Source organism: Myiozetetes cayanensis, unplaced genomic scaffold (assembly GCF_022539395.1).
Source record: "Myiozetetes cayanensis isolate MyiCay16 unplaced genomic scaffold, myiCay2020 scf19, whole genome shotgun sequence".
Lineage (NCBI taxonomy): Eukaryota > Metazoa > Chordata > Aves > Passeriformes > Tyrannidae > Myiozetetes > Myiozetetes cayanensis.
The window spans coordinates 5,585,222-5,603,955 of NW_026087400.1; the positions used below are offsets into that span (position 1 = coordinate 5,585,222).

Sequence of the window (18,734 nt, forward strand, 5' to 3'; positions counted from 1 at the left end):
TACTGGCCATGACTCACTAACCCAGTGCGACTTTTCGGGGAGAAGCTCCCGTGTGGTGATGTTGAAGTCCTTTCTGTGGAAGTCTGTCTTTTCCCAGAGTGGTTTTGGTGGTTCTGGAGGACCCCACGGGTGCTGTGCCCACCCCAGCTTCCTGCAGAGCTTTGCTCTGCACACTACCTTTCCTGTTTTTCTGTAACTTGGATGAAGAACTCTGGTGTCTCTGAAGGGTTCCAAGAGGCTGCAGGGAGCAAGGCCATGCCGAAAGCCTGGGCGATGACAGTGAGGTGGCTGAGGGGTACGTGTTTGCCTCTGTAGAAGCTGTATGTGGTGCCAGAGGGAGGAGTGATGAATGGACCCATCTCCTGCTGGGTCCATTGGGGTCAAGCACCAACACTGCTGTGAATTTTCCCACCATCAGTCCCCGTGTGGTCCTGACACAAGTCCTGCAATCCCCTCGTTATCCTCAAGAAAATGTCCTGCTCCACCTCATCCTAGAGAAATGCAATTTAAACAGCTCAACAGGTAGAGGAAAAGCCTGATTTTCCAGCTGGGCTTTCAGTTCTCCCAGTTTCCAAGACATTCTGTTTGCTGTGCTCAGAGCTGTGGCAGGGTGGACAAAAATGCATCCCATGGTTTAGCTGAATTATTTCCTTTCCCAGCTTTGGGCTTTGTCATGTTTCTAACACTTTCCAGAACACCACAGGCACAAGACTCATCTCTTTTATTGGACTTTTTCTTTCTATTTTAGGCTGAAACCTGAATAATTTGAAACAAAAGGACATCCTCGTGCAGGACACAGAGCAGCGTGTGGCTCAGCTCTGAACATGACCTCAGAGAGTTTTGCAGAGTTCCTGAACAAGCTCAAGGAAATCCATGAGAAAGAGGTCCAAGGTAAGGAGACACGAGATGTCTGATCAAAAACTGGCCAAGGTCCATTTCTGTGTAATGCCACCTTGATCTGTTTGGTTTCACACGAGAACAAGGTTTACTGAGAAAATCAGTAACTTTCTGGATGATGAGGAGGAGTAGAAGAGAGCACCCAAGGCTCCTGGAGAGCAAGCCACAGAGGTGCTCAGTCCCTCCAGGAATCCCACTTGCTCCAAGCGTTAGCCATGGGGGATTTGGCCCCTTTCCTGCTCCTGCTGCCGTGGTCTGTGCTAAAGGTGAATTGGGAGGTTTGCAGAGGTGACACACACACCTGCTGGGCATCTGCTCCAAGCAACAAGGATTGGAGTACATTTGGATACTGAAGGATCAAAGGGAAAGTAGAAAGATGCAATAATCTATAAGACAGAAGCAGCAGGAGATGAAGCTCTGTTAACGAAAACATTAGAGTCAAGTTGGATAGTTTATTCCTCTAGGGAATAAATTATTCCTCAGGTCATACATTATTAAAATAAAACCCATTAGGTTAAGCAACCAAATGCCAAATACAATTGTTTTCCTATTAGAATAATTCCCAGTATCAATATTATGAACAAAACATCAGCACTTTTGGAGGATTCTGGCTTATGAATTCATTCTTCACTTGTGTAATTTCAAGCCGTGTGAGAGTTAGAGGAAGCTGTTGAGCAATTTAAACCACATGTTTACATCTACTTTGCATAAAATGTATTTGACAGGATGTAACGTCTGCAGATCCATCAGCCAAAGCCGTTCTCGTTCAGCTGTAAATATTCTCCACGATGCTTTCCAACCCTGAGAGCTATAAAATACTGCCCACCTGGGAAATGTATGCTGTAGCAAGAAATAAGTAGAAACTAAAACTAAACCAGACTTCTGGGGGGGTGGGATGTTAATGCAGATGCATTAAATACTTGAAATACAAAATGTGCTCACGTTCTGTACAGCTTTCCCAGCTGTATTAAACTGTGGTGGTGCCTCACACACGCATTGCGTTGTTCCTTCTCGGAAATGCGGTTTGTAAATCGATGAGATTTCTGCAAAGCCACGCACCTTCCTGAAGTTCCACCACTGCAGTTTGCTTCTGAGTGCCAGGGGAGTGGCAATAAACACCCACCTCTCTGCCTCTGTTCCCCATTCCAGGTCTGCACAGCAAGCTGACGGAGCTGACGACAGAGAAGTGCCGGTGAGCGATGCCGAGTCCACCGACCCACGCCGCGGTGGGACAGGGGGTGGAGGGGTGGTTACACTGCCTGATTTTCAGACCTCCCGAGTTCTCCTCCAAAACTGATGGATTTAAAGAGCGCTGCTTGCCTTTCTGGCTCTGCCAAATTCAAGCCTTTTGGGAGCTTTTGCCATACAAGTCCCCAGCACAGGGGGACACACGGGGCTTGGTGTGATCCCAACCTACCTCCAGTTCGCCTTCCCACTGGCAAGTGATTCGCGTGCCAGCCTGTGATTACTCTCTTGGAAAGCAATAAACTGTGAGGAAGCAAGCTGCTAACTCCAAGGGAGGTGTCACAGGGCAGCATCTGGGCTCTAACATATTTTTTTCTCCTCCTGCCCCACAAGCAAAAGGGTGCTGTGGATGAAGGCACAAATTATCAGGAGAAATCTAATAACCCCCTTTTTTTGTGTGTTCTGTTTTTTCAATTAGTGATGCTCAGAGAATTGAAGAGCTGTTTGCTAAAAATCACCAATTAAGGGAACAACAAAAGGTCCTTAAAGAAAATGTAAAGGTGTTAGAAAACAGGTAGGATTTGTTTCTCAATCAGAGTGCTTGCTTAGTAGCAGCAACTGCACAGTCCTAGGGGGAGACTCTGGAATTTGCTGTCTCCCCAGGAGTGGGGTGCAGCACGGGAACCTCCTTATTGCTCATACTCAGCTGCTGGGAGAGCTGGAGGAGCCTGAGCACATGCAGAGCAGCTTTCCTAAGCTCATGATGCTGGGACTAGATGGAGGGGTGGGGGGTGGAAGGGCCAGCGATAACCCCTCTCACCAATTTGGGGTGATAGGCTGGGTGTTCACACTTCTCCACGGGGAGGGCAGTATCTTATTTCCCCCACGGAAACCATGTGGTAACAAGCTGCTGGCCATGGGTTTTCCTTCCTCCAGGCTGCGAGCAGGTCTCTGTGACAGATGCATGGTCACCCAGGAGCTGGCCAAAAAGAAGCAGAATGAGTACGAGACCTCTCATTTCCAGAGCCTGCAGCACATCTTCGTCCTCTGTAGGTATTACTGCCCTCTGTAGGCTCGGCTTTGGCTGGCTGAGCCTTTGCTCAGTTCAAGCCTCTCCCAGATATTTGCACAGGGCTTGGTGATGGGGAGAAGGGAGGGAGCAGGGCTGTGGATATCAGCCCACAGCCCCCAAGCAGAGGTAACCCCTCACATGAAGCAGCAGAGCTGATGAAACCCTAGTCAGAAAGTTGCTCCCTTTTATCCTTTAGTCCCTGCACATTTTCAGAGAAGGAAGGAAGGAAATTCGGCATCTCTCCAAAGCCTGCTGCCATTTCCCCCTCCTCCTCCTCCCTCGGGGACCCCAGAGAGCTGTGGGGAGCATCAGCTCTCTCCTTGCAGCACCTGAACCCTCAGCACAACCTCTGTCCCTGCAGCTAATGAGACAAATCGCCTGAGGGAAGAGAACAAAACTCTCAAGGAAGAACTGAAGAAGCTCCGGAGCTTGGAGTAAGTGCTTTCCTGGGTTTCATTCATTCTGAGGGGTGTTAGTAAGGACAGGGGCGTCCCCATAGCTGAGCAGGGCTATGTCCAGACTGCAGCATCCTCAGGGGTATTTTAGCATCTAATTCCCATGGATTCCTGTATATGTTAGACATTGAAACATTCCTAAAAGTCTCAAAACCCTGTGCTGACCTTTGCTCACTCCCCTGCTAACCTGCATCCAAGGATTCCACCTCCATGGTGACAGAGCACAGCCACCACATCCTCATGTTGAATCCACCCCTACAGCAGGCTGAAAGCCCAGCCAGGGACATACAGGTTCCCACAGGGCTTTTGCAATAGTCACAGCTGGGTCCTGGCTTACCCAACATCGTGGCTTCCTGCGACATTACCCACGGCCAAGTGGGGCAATCAGACCTTGAGCTGTTGTGCTGGCTCTGCCCCGTGCTCCAGACTGCAGCTGAGCTAGTGATAAGCTTCAGTGGAAGGAGGTGAGTCTGAGGATCCAGTATATCCACATACATGCTTGCATAAATACGTCTATTTGTATATTGGGCTCAGAGCTCCCAGTGCAGTGGCTCCAAAACCTTCCTTCTCCTACCCCTTCCTATTAATTCATGTCCTTTTCCTTTCAACAGGGACAGGGCAAAGAACCCAGGAGTCACCTCCAGAGAAAGCACCTCCACACCAAGCTCTCCATTGCCTTTACTGTCCCCGGTGAGCAGAAATGTTGGCACCGAGAAAGCAGCTCACAGGGAAGCAGAAGAAGCCCACCATGGTGTGGCAGACCTTGAGCTGGGAGAAGGTGGGTGTTGCTGGCTCCTGCCAGGCTCAGGGGACCTGGGGATGGGAAGAGTGACTGAGTCACGGTGCAAAACTGCCCTGGGAAAGGGTCTGGAGAGCAGAGGCCAAGCTGTTGGCGTCTCAGATGGACATTGCCATAGGCAGAGCAGGTGCTGGGGGAGAAATGCACATCAAAGGAGAAACACATTGTTCTGCATTAGAGCAAAGGAGTGTTTTGCTGCCCTCACTGTAACACAAGTGATGTGCAAGTGTGGATCCACCACCTCTTTCATGCAGAGACCATGTTGTTGCCTTGCCCAACCAGGCATGTAATGGAGGGCACATTCAATCAGATGCTGGCTTGAGCCAAAAGGAAATTTTGACTCAAAGGCTTCAGTAAGAAGTGGTTGGTACCAGCCAAGTGGGTCTCTGGGAGGCTGTGAGACTCCAGTACACTGCAGGGCAGAGCTGCAGCAGCTCTGGGTGACTGTCTGTGTCCCTTTTGCAGAAAAGCCTGCAGCACAGAGAAGCTCTCCAAGCAGCAGGACTTCCCCAGGCACTGTCCTCCAAGAAGTCAGCCTTGCAGAAATGGTGAGTTGTCAGAGGTGGTCTGATGTCCTCAGGCCTTCTTCCCACCACTGTGGTCATCATGGATCAAGACAAGCAGGTTGGGATAGGGAAAGAGTAGGAGGCACTCAGAGGGTGAAACAACTAACCAGATTTGGGCAGTGCCAAGGAGGGCACCTACAAAATGCCAGGTGCATCCTCTCTGCAGAAATTGCCACTTGGTGCAAGCAAAGCACGTGAAGTTTGGCACAGGCTCCTGTCCCTGCTGTGAACGTGCACATCCATGTTTGCTCCTGTGTTTTTCCTTCATGACGACATGTCCAGCATCCTTGAGTCCTCTACCCACTGCTCTGGTTCCTCTCTCAGATGTCTCACTGGGGAAACCTCTGAGGAATGAAGGAGCTAGGGAGATTGTGCTGAGCCACATTTCAGTGCAGTTCATCCTAAGCTATGGAGTCAGCTCTCCATTACCTGGGTGAGCAAGGAGCTGGAGCATAGTGAATGCTGGAAAAGCCTGGAGAACGTGTAAACTGTGGGAGTTGTGGGTACCAAGAACAAACACACCTCAGCAGCCCTGCCCAAGAGCAGGCACAGATGTCTCTCCACGTGCAGCATAATGAATATTGGTATTTTAAGAGGACCTGGTATTCAGTGGTTGTCATTTTGTGCACTGATGCAAACACAAACACAGAGAGTGTGCCAGCTGAGGCTTGCTGAGTGATATGGTGACACTGGGCGCTGGGAGATGAGACTGCAGGACCTGGAGCCCTGTTCCTGGTCGTGGGAAATCAAGCCCACATGCACACCCACATAGGTGCTTCTGTTTTGGCGCAGCCTTTGCTTACCTGACCTCCACAAAAAACTTGAAAGAGCAGGTGAAAAGGGGTTTTGGTAAGGCTGCAGGCAGGCTGTGGGGATAATTAATAGGGATCACAGGAAGGGCTGGTGACATCTCCAGGTGGGCAGGGAAAGTCAAGTCAGAACATGTGGTGAGCCTTTCATGACAGCTGATGGAGATGATGATGTCCTGGCCTCACAACCAGGCACTCCACTAGAAATACACCCACCAAACCCTTGTGTGCCAGGAGCTTACATGAGTAAAGGTCAGGGAATTTGCAGGGTCTTATCTTGGTTAAGCCACTGAATCATGACTTGACTTGAGCAGAGACACAAGACCTTCTGCTCTACAAATCAGCGCAGCCAAAAAATAGAGAATGCAGTAGATCACACCAGAAAGCATGAGGGGGAAATTTCCTACTAAAAATTAATAAAAATCTGGTCAAGCTGTTGACCAGAATCATCAAACAGAGCACTCAGGAGCTGCCTATCTTGTTCTCACTGGTGAAGGGATACATCCCAGCTCAGCTGGGCTCCCTGTAGCCCTCGTGAGCAGAATGGCTCACCTGGACTTTCTCTTCTCTGCCACAGGCATCCCAGAGGATTTCCAACCAGCTGCATGGAACCATTGCCCTGGTGAGACCTGGTTCCAGGCCCTGTCTCCTGGAGAAAAGTCCTTCAGGAACAGCAGTGTCCCCACCAGCAAGGAAGACTCCTCTCCCTCCGGAGCGTGAGCACAGCCCCAGCCTGGAGGCGTGAGTACCAGCTCCTGGGTCATGTAGGCCTGATCCATGGTCCATGGCACTGTCCCTCTGGGCAGACAGGGATGAGATGGCCTTTGTCTGTCCACCTTCCTCTCCAAACTTCTCCCACAGCCTTGGGGAGGAGGCAATCTCCCAGTTTATACCAGTAAAAAATGACTGGAATCCAGCCCAACAAGATCAGCCTCTCATGGGTCTCAGACAGACCCATAAAGTGAACCAGGTGCCCCCACCTCCAGCCAGGTGAAGGACTCGTCCCACAGCAGGCAGGAATCCCTGCTCCTCCTTATCTATTCTAATGGGCTTTTCTGCAGGGCTCAGCACTTCCCAGGCTTATCCTCCCCATGGATTTCAGGAGCAGAGGGCTGAGCAAGGCTAGTGAGTTCATCTGTAGCAAGTTTTCCAAAGTGGGATTAGTTCTACTGAGCATTCCTGGGAAAAGTGTGCACTCATGGAAGGCAAATAACCAGTGATAGCAGGGACTGGGTTTGCAGGGCAGGTTCCTGCACTGTACCAACCTTCTTAGCATGGCTTTAAAGGCTCCCATTGAGTGAGATTAGGGCAGGGTAGGCTGTTCCTCTGTCCTGGGTGTCTTCAGGCCCACCAAGGCACTAAGAAAGCCCAGGGGGGTGGGTAGGATGCTGCTGGCTGTAAGGAATGATTTGAAAAGTGACAGTACCTCAGCAGCAGTACCAATGTGAGCGTTCACTGCATCCTCACCCTCACTCAACCCACTACCTCAACCTGCCATGGCCAAGGGACAGGGGATTGCTGCTGGATAGGGATGGTTTCCTGCAGTGTGTGCAGTGAGGAGACCTGCTGCCTGACACCCCCAGCCACCAGGACAGCACCCAAAGGCAAGCATGGTGCATGGACCAAGAGCTGCAAGAGGACACAGAAGGAGTGGGACAGACCACGTACATACCCTGTAGGGCTGGGAAACCAGAGGAAAACCCTCTCCTTAATGTGATTATTTTTTTCACTGCTTTTTTTTTTTTTTTTTTAGTTATTTAACAGCAAGCAAACTGGACTCACCCAAGGCCGCTCCATCCTACGAAACCCTAAAACTGACCACTCGGAGAGAGCAGCTCTGCCTCCTCCACAAGCACCTTTCGCTGCACCAGCTGGGGCTGGCGAGTCACTGCACCTCGGCTGAGCGGGATGGCAGCAGCTTCTCCAGCCATTTGCTCAGGACCAAGGATGCCGAGGGCAGGACACGGTCACGAGACGGCTGGGAAGATCACGCAGCCTTGCTGAAGCTCCCTGCCACCATGGTGTACGTGAGGGATCAGCATCTGGAAGAAAAACTGCACCTCCTCAAGCACCGGGAGCGGCTGCAGCACCTCCTCATGCAGCAGTGCCAGCCAGGCCAGCGGGCAGAGGGAGACACCAAGCTCAAACCCGAGGAGCGGCCCCTCTCCCCGTGGCTGAGCATCGCGGCGGGATGCAAGGAGGAAAGGTCCTTCCTGGAGGATGCCGCGGATGGGAAGGAAGAGAAGGAGCTTTGGCTGAGCCGAGAACGCCCCGAGCTCCGAGCAAAGGTGAAGGAGGCAAGGGAGGATGATGCAGACACGCCACTGGATCTGTCAGACTCCGGCCGTGGCAGGGAAACAGACTGGCACCACCGCCGGGAGCTGCGGGGGTGCGGCAGCCCCGGGGAGAGCCCCGCTGAGCTGACAGCCCGCGGCCCTAGTGGGAGACACAGGGCACAGCGGGACGACCTGCGCTTCCCCTACCACTGGCCCAGTGCCACCCGGGCACTGCCTGGTGCTGCCAAGAAGGAAGAGGAGGAGGAAGAAGATGCACCTGTGGTGAGTACAGCTCGTGTTGGCACCAGCTGTGGCCCCTTCCCCTCCCCAGAGTGTCCAGCCCTACTGCTGGCACCATTGTGACCACTGTTAGGAGGATGGCTTTGATATGTGTGAAGCCAATTTGCACGTGGCAGAGCCACAGCTGCTCAGCCTGGGCTCTCATTCCCCATCTCTCCTCCAGTGCCCGTGGGGTTTCCATCTGAGCCCGAGGACAGGCAGTGCCTGTGCCCCCTCCTGCAGGCTGGTCCAGGAGCTGTGCTGGGCTCCCTGTAACACACCACAGCACACAGAAACGCCTCTGTGGTGCTCGTCCCTGTGGGTGTCACAGTCATCATGTAAGGCTGGGGTCAGTCCTTTCCTCCTGCCTGGCAGCAGCAGCGTTTGTGCCCTCTGCATCCCTGCATCCCTGTATCCCACAGCTCGCGCTCTCACGGGCACATCTGACAAACAACTCCACATCGAGCAACCCAGAGGCCCTCCCTGAGTCTGGGGTGAGACGGGATGTGAGTGCACAGAAGGGAGAAGCAGGTAAGAAGCCCCAGGCAAATGTGACATTTGAGAAGGCAAGAGCAAAAGGTGCATTTTGGGAAAGGCACCTCCCAGCCCAGAGCTCTGTGCTGGGCTCTGCACGTACCTGCAAATGCACTGACAGGAGCGACCCTTCCATCGACCCAGGTGCTCCTGGCTCCCAACACTTTTGGGCCATCAGGGGAAATTCAGGTTTCACATTTCTGTCCTTGAGAGCTCAATTTTCAACCCTAGAGATGCCCAAAATTTAGGCTCCAGTATTTGTAGGGAGAAAGTAACTTCAGCTGTTCTGGAGGAAAGCCGCCCAGTGTCACTGCCCAGCATGGTCAGGAGTCACCCATGAAGAGCACCCTTCACTCCATGCCTGGTGGCATGGAATTCCCGGGAGCTAAAGAGGTCAGTGTAGCTCCAACCTATTGGCAAAACCCACTCCAGAGCGAGCAGCAACAAGATAACGTTGCTGCTCCAGCATTACCCACCCCTCTCAGGGAAGCAGAAGTTCAGAAGTCCCCAGCAGAGATGGGGAAAATGAAAGAGGTTTGCAGGACTAACACTGGAAAACCATCCATGTTTGTTCCCTTACTCCAGTGCATGCCCTGTGCTGGCACAGCACACAGGGTTGAGCATGGAGACAGGGATGCTGGTACCTGCAGCAGGTAGATCAGGATGCTCTCCTGCTTTTTCCCTGCTCCATTCCCCCATAAGAGTCCTTCCAGGGCTTTCTCCCTGCCTGACCACCAGGGGACATAGGTGCCAAGTTTGTCCAGGTGGGTGGGAGGCAGCAGCCATGGGGATCAGAGCAGGAAGCACGTCTGCTGAGAGCTGCTCGGTACCAGCCTTACTGGCTTGGCTGGAAAGTTGAGCTCGCCTGGATTAGTTGGTCTGGGCGTGTCGGAGTGGTTTGGGAACACTCTCCGGAGCAGGATTTTTCACGGTGAAGGAAAAAAAAAAAAAAGGAGTCCTCTGTGATTTACATGCTAAGGAGATATCATCATGGCAGAAGAATTTCAGCTGATTACATTCTGGGTGTGGGAATACAGGACTTTCTTCAGTTCTCACCTTAAGCTTGACACAAAGCCCAGGAAACAAGACACAAACTTCTACACTTTCTAGTGAACCTTAACCTGCAGAAGGACAAGGTGAGAATGGAATCAGGCTACAGGGACTCCAGGAGTGCCTGGAAGCAGCCTTGTCTGCTCTCCCACCTGGGCAGGGCAGCTGCCCTGCTGAGCCCCACCCCAGCTAGACCTGGTGTCATGACCAGAAGTATCGAGCTTCTGGAATGCCCCTGCCCCTCAGAAGAGGGCACAGCCCTGTCCCCAGCCCTTTCTGCCCTCCATGGCCAGCCCAGGTGTGCTGCTGTGGGTGCAGACAGGGTGATGCCACCAACAGCAAGGTTTGGCCCCCAGCTTGTGCAGATTCACTCTATGCAGAGGTCAGGTGTGTGTGGGTTTGTGTCTGGGGTTCTGTAGCCTTGGGGTCTATGTGCAACAAAATCCTTTGCTGACCAGGGAAGTGTCTGCCCTGCCTTTCCTTCTTCTGCTCCTCAGCACACATTTCCTGCCAAGAGCCACTGACCAACACCAGCAGCAAATGTGTGAGAAAAACGCTTCTCCCCGCCTGGGACTAAAATGGGAAGATGCAGTCTGGGTTTTAAATACCACTGTGCTTCCCACCTGAATGTAGGGGCAGCAACACTTGCAAACTTGGTGTAGCAAAGTCCTACGGATCCAGCTTTACTGGGAGCTGGTTTCCCAACAGAGTCCTGTTGGATCATCTATAAATATTCATTCCAAGCCACTAAGCTCGCAGTGCCTCTGCTTTGCAACACAGTTTATTGCTAAACCTGTTTTCTGCCCCAGTGGCTCTGTATCTGCTCATGAGCTTGTCAAGCCTCCTGCCAGCCAAAAAAAGCCCTTCTTTTTGTGTTTCCTTAGATGACAATGATGCTGAGTCTGGGAAGCAGGAATCCGATGAGCCAGACACAACGGACAGCGAGGTTTGTTTGTTCTCCTCAGCCATCAGCTTAGCCTGCTGGGTCCAAGAGGCTAAGACAGGTTGTCCCTGCCCGAGCTCCCTCCAGCAGGTGATGGCTCTTCCTGCACCAGGTGCCAAACCTCATTCCCACCCTGTTACACAACGGGTTGCTGAGGGATAGAAGTATCACTCTTTCCAGCTAGACTAGAGTGTTTATGAACAATAGCATTTGTCATTGCTCCATAGCAAGGATCACAAAGGTCCCTGGCAATGCCATTAGCTCCCTGGGAAATCCAGGGCAGTTTGTAGACTGACTGTTCTCGTTGGTATAGGGGGCTCCCCCGTATGAAGACGATATCCTACAAGAAGCCGAGGCTGATGGGAAATACTTTTGCACCAAAGACAAAGCTCATGTGCAGCAGAAGAAGAGAAAAAGAGGACAGGATCCTTGGACGAAAGGTAGGGAGGAGGAGTTCCTCGGGGTATCAGCTCAGGGTCACAATTTCTGCTGCTTCCCTAGAGGCTCCTGTGAGGAAAGCGTGAGGGAACTGAGGGCAGAGGGGAGGAGGGTTCTTGTGCTGAGCACATGCCATTGTGTGCTGTGTTTTGGCAATGCTTGTCTCCAGCTGGAGGAGCCCCCTGCTAATGGTTAGCCAGGACAGCCTGGGCAGGGTGACCAGGAGAGCACTCCTGAGCACCTAAGCTAACAGAGCTGTGTTTGCTTAGCAGGTCAGGGAGGCAGTGACTGGGGAAGGCCAAATTCCCAGGGGTGAGTTATTCACATTCAGAGAAAGGTTCCTGCCCATTCTGTTGATCTCCCAGTGTGGCTGGGGAGGTTTCCCTGCTGACAGAGGAATGTGTTGAACTCCTGTTTCCTACAGGTGAATAAGCAGAAAACTGCTCCTGATAAGGGTAAGGATAAGACAGTGTGTCTGTCAGGCCTTAAAAAGTGCTCTGTCAGACAAACCCTGCTGCTCACCCCCTCTGTACCAGCCATAAAGACAGAGAAGTGTTGACCCAATTATAAATGTAGAGAGGGCTGCTGCTGGAAAAGGAAAGCAGCTTGTTTAACAGCCCAGCCTTCAGAGGAGTCTGCTTACTCAGGGGACATCACCACAGCTGGGTGACAAGAGGATTTGCTCTACAAAATCAGCTACCCAGAGCAGTGGGGAGGAAGATGCCCTGTACACCCCAAGGCAGACACATCCGATCCTCTGGGACAGGATGGAGATGTCCCAAGTGAGGACTGAATGCAGCTATGGTAGGAATGGGGTGATTGGAGAGGCATAACACCTCTCAGAATGTGGTGTGGGCCATGTACCACACTGGAGGGGGAAAAATACAAGGAATACATCCTGCTGGTCCGGGTACCCTCTCAGGTATGCTCCTGCATCAGGTCAGATCTCTGCCTATTTTTGCTTTACATGTTGTTTCTGTGTCCAGGATCACAACAGCCTCCCCTGGATAACCCACACATCTCACTTGTGAGGTGTTTCTCTTCATCTTTCCTGTGCTGAGCTTTGCTTCCTCCTGCACTCTTCCTATTTTGGGATGAGGCCATGCTGCCTCCGTACATGTAAATCCATTGCTCCGTGGTTGACTCCTGCTGTCATCTTGCTGTTTACAGGAGCTAAGAAGTCAATGAGAGGAAGAAAGAAAATCAAAGTGGAGCAATGCTCAGTGGGGATCACAAAGGAACTGGAAAATTGCTCTGCTTCCCACAATGATACCTCTGAGGAGACTTAACAGCAGGGCAGGATGAAGCGGCACGGAGGGCTTGGAGGCCTCAGCATCCCACCCACGCTGGGAGTGAATCCTTCTGTCGTGCTGGGCCTGGCAGTGGGGAATTCATAGGGACCCATTAACAGGTAGAGCACTCAGAAACTCCTCACTCAGCGCCCCAGGAGAGGCTGGGCAAGGAAGAGCCATGCAGGTGATCCCTGGAGCAGCCAGGCCACTGCTGGTGGAGCAGCAGATTCAGCAAGCCCAGCCCTGCACTGGAGCAGACCCTCAGACTGCTGCTAGGAGGAACAGACATCTCTTTGCAGTCCTCACCCTGGATCAGAACCATGTTCTTCCCTGGGATTCTGTGCTTGGAGAACAGACTACCCAGACCCCGTTCCTCATGTAGGATGGTCAAAGGGTGGTGACCAAGCCAAACACTGCGGGGCCCCATGTACAAACTGGCTTTAATTAAATCCCTACCCAGGTTTCATACACATGTGGATCTTGCTTGACCTGAAAAAAGTCCATGGTTACCTTTTCCATTTAAGTGAAGAGCAAGCACATGAGTGGACAGGTGGGATGTGTCCCTGGAGAGGGCAGGGAGAAGAGCATGGGAAGAGCTTGAGTGCTCCCTCTCCCCAGGTGTCCTGCATGCCTGGAAAGGGTCAGTGTGTGAGACCCAGCTGTGGCTCACAGCAGAGCACCAGCTCAGCAATTCACACTATCGATGGGAGCTGTTTTTCACATGGATAAATTGTTTTTAATAATACTTTTTACTGCTGGAATGAGATGGGAAAGACTGCAGCGAGCATCCCTGCAGCCACAAAATTGCTCCAGAAGCCAGGCTGGGGTGTTGCTGGGGCACAGGTGGAGAACAGGGCGACAAAAACAGGAGGCCAGAGAGGGAGCGCCAGAGCCAGTACCTTCCCTGGTTGGTGCCCCATCATTTCCTTCACCCGCGGTTATTGCTATTTAAACGCGCGTCTGTTTGCCCGTTCGCAAGAACGAAGGCGAAGCGCAGCCAGCCAAGAGCAGCATCTTTATCCTGCAGCACCTTCCCGCCTCCCCAACCTCAAAATCCCAATTTAAGAGGGGGAGCAGGGGCGGGAGGTGGGCCGTCCTGCACCCAGCCGGGTGGGAGAAGCGGGGAGCGGTGCGGGAGCGGTGCGGGAGCGGTGCGGGAGCGGTGCGGGAGCGGCGGGCGGGCAGTGCCGCCTGCTGGGCACCGCCGGGCAGGAGCGCCGGGGATGCTGTTCAGCCCCCGGGGAGCACGGCAAGGTCCGACCCTGATGGCCCTGGAGCCACGGAAAGCGGACCGGCAGCGGGGATGGACTGCGGGAGTCCCGCGGGGCGGCTGCGGCCAGGATAGTTCAGAGCAGCTAAACTTCCCGGGCTGAAACATAACTAAGACGGCTGTCGTCTTCCTCCTGTCTCCAGTTTGGCAGAGCTCGCTGGGTGCCGGGGAAAGGATCTGGAGCACAGATCTGCTGAGAGAGCCGGAGGTGCTCATCCTGGAGAAAAAGGAGGCTCAGTGGGGGACCTTACTGCTCTCTGCGACCACCTGGAAGGAGGTTGTAGCCAGGTGGGGTTTGGTCTTTTCGCCCTGGTAGCAAGTGAAAGGACAAAAGGAAATGGCCTCAAGCTGCGCAAGGGGAGGTTTAGATCGGATATCAGGAAAAATTTCTTCACCAGAAGGCTTATCAAGCACTGAAAAGGCTGCCCAGGGCAGTGGGTCGAAGTGTAATCCTATAAAGAGGCCCCTCAGACTGTAGGGAGGTAGCCTGGGATGGGGAGAACTGAAGGAGGGAGGGAACTTTTATAGTGTATAAAATAATCCCCTCCCTATGACAATCCCTTGATAAGCAAAGGTGCAGAAGTCTTGCCAAAAATAATGAAGTCCTCAATTTCTTTTCTTCCCGCAGAATTTTTTTCCCTCCCTTTGTACAAGACCACCACAGAATCCACCTTGATTTATAGGACTTTAATTTTTATTTATATTTCTTCTTGCCTTCTTCCAGCAGGCATTTTCACCCGTATCTTGTGCGAGGTGTGTTTGAGGGGCTGGTAGGGACACATATTTCATACTTAGGGCAGTCCCATAACTATAAAAACAAAAAATAGTTTTGTCAGGTCTGAGCAAAGTGCTCCTCTGAGCAAGTTGTTGAAGTAAATTAAACTTTATATGCTGCACTTGATCCAGTGCTGGAATTTCTCTTCTCCTACCCAGGCCCTGGCTTGCTGCTACCCTCTCACCATGTTGCAGAAAGGTGAATAATTGCTGGGGTCCATTAATTGTCATAATTATGCTTGTCAGTCTTTTGTTCAAGTCGTTCTTGACATATAAATGTATGTATTGATCTGGTGATATGCAGGCAGCCTCAGACTTGAACTGTTCTGCTGTAAGGAAGAAATCTGAGCCCTACAAAAAGCCCTAGAGCTTTGTGGAGGTTTCCATGTGGAGGTGCAGCTCTGCCCGAGGTAACAGGTTTGTAGGAACACACAGGGCAGCGTTCAGCCCAACAGGCAGATCCTGCCTGCCCTGCAGCACAGCAGCTTTTTAATAACTCACTGGAGTTTGGCTAATGTCTCCAAGGGGCATCTGTATACCAGACCCAGCAATCCATGCTTTTTGCAGAGTTAATCCATTTTGTTGCCACAGTCCCGCTCAGTACGAGAAGGAGGTTTTACACAATAATCTTCAGAAATCCACTGAAATTACCCTCAGAGCAATACAGCAGAAGGGAAGCTGTCCCATGACCAGTCCTTCTGGCAGCTCACGTTTGTTTTGTCCAGATGAATTACAGCTCTGATGTCACCAGTGATGTGATGTAGGTAGGACATCTGGGCAGGCAAACTGGTTTCCCAGAGGAATGGGTTCAGAGTCCAGCTTGGGTTCACTCAGGTCAGGGGCTGGATTTGAAATTGCACAGAAGTCTGGGAGAGTGATGGTGTAACCATTTCTGTTCACTTTCAGTCCATCCAAAATAGCAACGTGTGGTTCCCTCATTGCCTGTCAGGCCAAACAATTCTGGTAACAGACCAATGCAATTCTTTTGCTTACTGATCCTTAAGCATCTGCACATGCTTAATCATCCTCACAGCACAGATCTCTGCTCTTGGCTCACAGAACCCCCTGATCCTCCCTGTGCATCAGCCTTCCATTGAACTGACATTTTCAGCTACTCTCTAGACTCGATTTGTAAAATTTTGTAAGAAATAAATTTGTGCAAGACGAGCAGTGAGTATAAACCTCCATCTCAGGGGAAAAAAAGAAACCTGCCACCACACAAGGGTTCCTCTGTCACATGTGTAAGGGAGATGGTGCTGGGCAGGAAAGAAGGAAGTGCAACAAGCTCAAAGCAAAAGGGAACTGTGCTGGGAACGCGGCTGGCTGCAATGCAGGAACCAAACCCACCAAAAACAAAGATATGCATGTCAGGTCCTCCCCCCTCACAGCCTTCTGTGGTGGTGTTGCCTTCGTGGCCATAGATGATTTGAAGGTGAATTACTCCATGCCCTTTTCATGAGCCTGAGCTCCACCTTCTCTGCAGTGAAATGCTTTCAGCTGGGATCTGGTCAGTAGGCAGTGCCCATTTATAGTGCTGGCTTTGGAAACACAGCTTCACTCTTCTGTTCACCACAGGAAAACTCATTCCAGGCATTACTGAAGCCTTGCTTAAATCCTGTTTCGGGAATTTAAGTGGGATGGGCATTTTTGTGTAGGTCCTTCCCAGGGTCAGAACGTGCTCTGAACATGTGGAAAAGGCAGCACAGACCCCGGCAGCCTCCTGTGGTGCACAGCAAGGAGGGGACAGGGACAGGGACAGCTCAGATGTTCAGAACAGAGCACAAGGACAAGCCTTTAATTTTTGAAAAGAGGATATGAAGTCACGGATAGGTTTAGCAAGTCCAGAAAGCAGTGGTGGTTTTTGGAAGAGAGAAATTTGGGGAGTTCCTTTGCTCCTTTATCTCAAGCAAAGTTTACTGTAGGAGTTTTTGAGCCAAAGTTCATGTTCCTCTTGCATCCCTTGGGTATCACAGCTTTCTGCTCTGCCTTGAACACTGTCATCAACCCTTCAAGAGTTCCCCAGCCCCAGCAGGGCTCTTCTGCACACCCTGTTCATGCCAAACCTGCTTTTGGATGTGCTGAGCTCCAGGGGGACCTCTCCAGAAAGCACATTTTGCAAGATTCTCCCGTGAAAATTATTGATTCACTAATAGCAGCGCGTAGTGTAGCACCACGTGCTTCAGGGGAAGAAGGTTTGATTCATTTATTCACAAATCCTGGTGTAAACACCACATAACATTTGCGTGACTCGAGCACAGGGCCCTCCTGAGCGCGGAGAGATGTGACTCAATCAATCAGCTCCGTGTCTTCTAAACACTTCGTGTCACTCAGGAGAGCCTGAGTCATTTTCCGAGGCACACGGTTATCAGCACAGAGGTCTGCTGGCAGCATTTGCCTCCTGGGGATCAGCAGCTGATTCTGCTGTAACTGTGACTGCAGCGAGAGCAGAGGGTTGTGTCACCGCCGCGGGTGAGCACATGGCAGTCCAGGGGACACGGCCAAGGGAAACCAGGACTCACAACTGGAACCCTCTGGAGGCAGCTTAAAACCACAGCAAGTCACACAGCGAACACACTGGTGGGACTGACAGCTTGAGTCAAACCTGGTTTGATGGAGTTTGGGATGCAGGAGGAGAGCGATGAGTGCCAGCAGGGAGCAGGAGTGATCCAACACGGGAGTGCAGTTCCAAGGGGTTTCGTCATTTCTTACATATGTAACACACATAGGGAATGGCACCTCCGGGTGTTTTCTGAGACATGCTGAAGAGGAGGAAGAAGATGAGCTCAGGAGAACGCACAGTCCCAAAAATGGTCTCTAGATGGATGTGGTGAGTGTGAAGCTGAGCTCCAAAGAGTGCTGGTTTCCTGGGGTGTGTTGATTTCAGGAAAGAGTTTAAAAGGATCAAGCTATGACAAGAAATTTGGGTCAAATTTCCAAGGTCCTTGGATTAGAGCCTGTTCAGGAGAGCAGGGACAGTAAGCTCTGGATGCACGTGGCACTTATGAATCATCCTCCCAGACTTCTGAGACCACCCTGGTAACCCATGAGGCCTCTTGGATCCTCATTCCCACTCTCCTTAGGCTGCAAAAATGTGTACAGAAATTTCTGGTGCCTTATCTTAATACCACCAGTTCCTCAAAATGGAAGCTGCTCTTCTGGTTCCCAGCCTAAATATACGTATGACCTGTTTATCTTTGCTTGATTTTGGGCCATGATTTTGCAAAAAATATAACACCCAGCCCACATATGTACTTTAAAATGCTGTCTCATACCAGATGCTTAGACCAAATCCTGCAGTTCTTGCACACAGAAAAATCCTTGTGACCTTGGTGAGTCTACTCCCCATATAGTATTGGAATAAGGACTTGCAGGCTTGTCCTGTTCCTTATTCCAGCAGTTCCTGACTCCTCAGACAAGTATCCACACAGCCCAGGGCTTCCTTTAAGGTAGAGCTGAAGGTCCAGGAGCAAAATGAGTGTGAGTTGAGTATAGGGGATTCAGGGTGATGCTTTACATCTGTGCAATAATGTTGTTGTAAATGCAAATCTATCTGTCTTCCTCTTTGTCCAGGGATTTTGGGATGGTTAAGGTTGGAGCGGCTTCAGCCCAGAACTTGAAGCTGCTGTGCAGCAGCAGGGTGGAGAGTCCATGCTCCAAAACAGCATCCCCCTGTACGAGTGAGAGAACGTGTATGGGCTCAGGGTTCCTCTGTCCCCCCACTCCAGGGATTCCCTGCAGGGAGAAAAGGTTGCTCAAGGTCGTACCCAGTCGCTGTCATTTGTGGAAGTGATGCTGATGTGCCACTCATCTGTTTTAGCGTCAGATTCCTTGAAACACAGCGCTGTGCTCTCTGTACCCAGACACCGCGAGCGAGTTCGCCTGTCAGACGTAGATGAAAGCTCCCCAGCATTAACAGCAGCAACACTCAAACTGCTAAATTCAGCTTTGAAGTTAGCAACCCACTAAGCCACGGAGGCTGCTCCTTTCTGTGCTGACTCAGTGGGACGATTTACATCCCACAGCTATTTTTACAAGGAAAGAATAAGAAAAAAGCCACACGTTTATTTTTCAAAATCCAGTCTTGGGTTTTAGAGA

General features: G+C 51.5%; 2 protein-coding genes across 2 annotated transcripts in view; both read left to right on the plus strand.

Annotated features, from left to right (window-relative positions):
* The window catches only part of RPS21 (ribosomal protein S21), a 289,916-nt gene that overhangs the window by 241,091 nt on the left and 30,091 nt on the right, over nucleotides 1-18,734 (plus strand). The gene's annotated exons all lie outside the window — the stretch shown is intronic.
* Nucleotides 825-12,592, plus strand: RBBP8NL (RBBP8 N-terminal like). Its single transcript, XM_050313454.1, has 13 exons — nucleotides 825-891; nucleotides 2,047-2,089; nucleotides 2,561-2,656; nucleotides 3,019-3,131; nucleotides 3,516-3,588; nucleotides 4,221-4,387; nucleotides 4,874-4,956; nucleotides 6,361-6,524; nucleotides 7,537-8,341; nucleotides 8,761-8,869; nucleotides 10,807-10,868; nucleotides 11,179-11,305; nucleotides 12,474-12,592. Exons 1-13 carry the CDS (start codon nucleotides 825-827, stop codon nucleotides 12,590-12,592), a joined length of 2,028 nt encoding a protein of 675 aa, XP_050169411.1.

What these genes read in the sequence shown, in the direction of transcription:
- RBBP8NL (XM_050313454.1), top strand. Translation starts at nt 825, where the DNA reads ATGACCTCAGAGAGTTTTGCAGAGTTCCTGAACAAGCTCAAGGAAATC. An exon ending in GTAAAGGTGTTAGAAAACAG is followed by an intron (nt 2,657 to 3,018) that starts GTAGGATTTGTT and finishes TCCTTCCTCCAG; the next exon opens with GCTGCGAGCAGGTCTCTGTG. An exon ending in CACAGCCCCAGCCTGGAGGC is followed by an intron (nt 6,525 to 7,536) that starts GTGAGTACCAGC and finishes TTTTTTTTTTAG; the next exon opens with TTATTTAACAGCAAGCAAAC.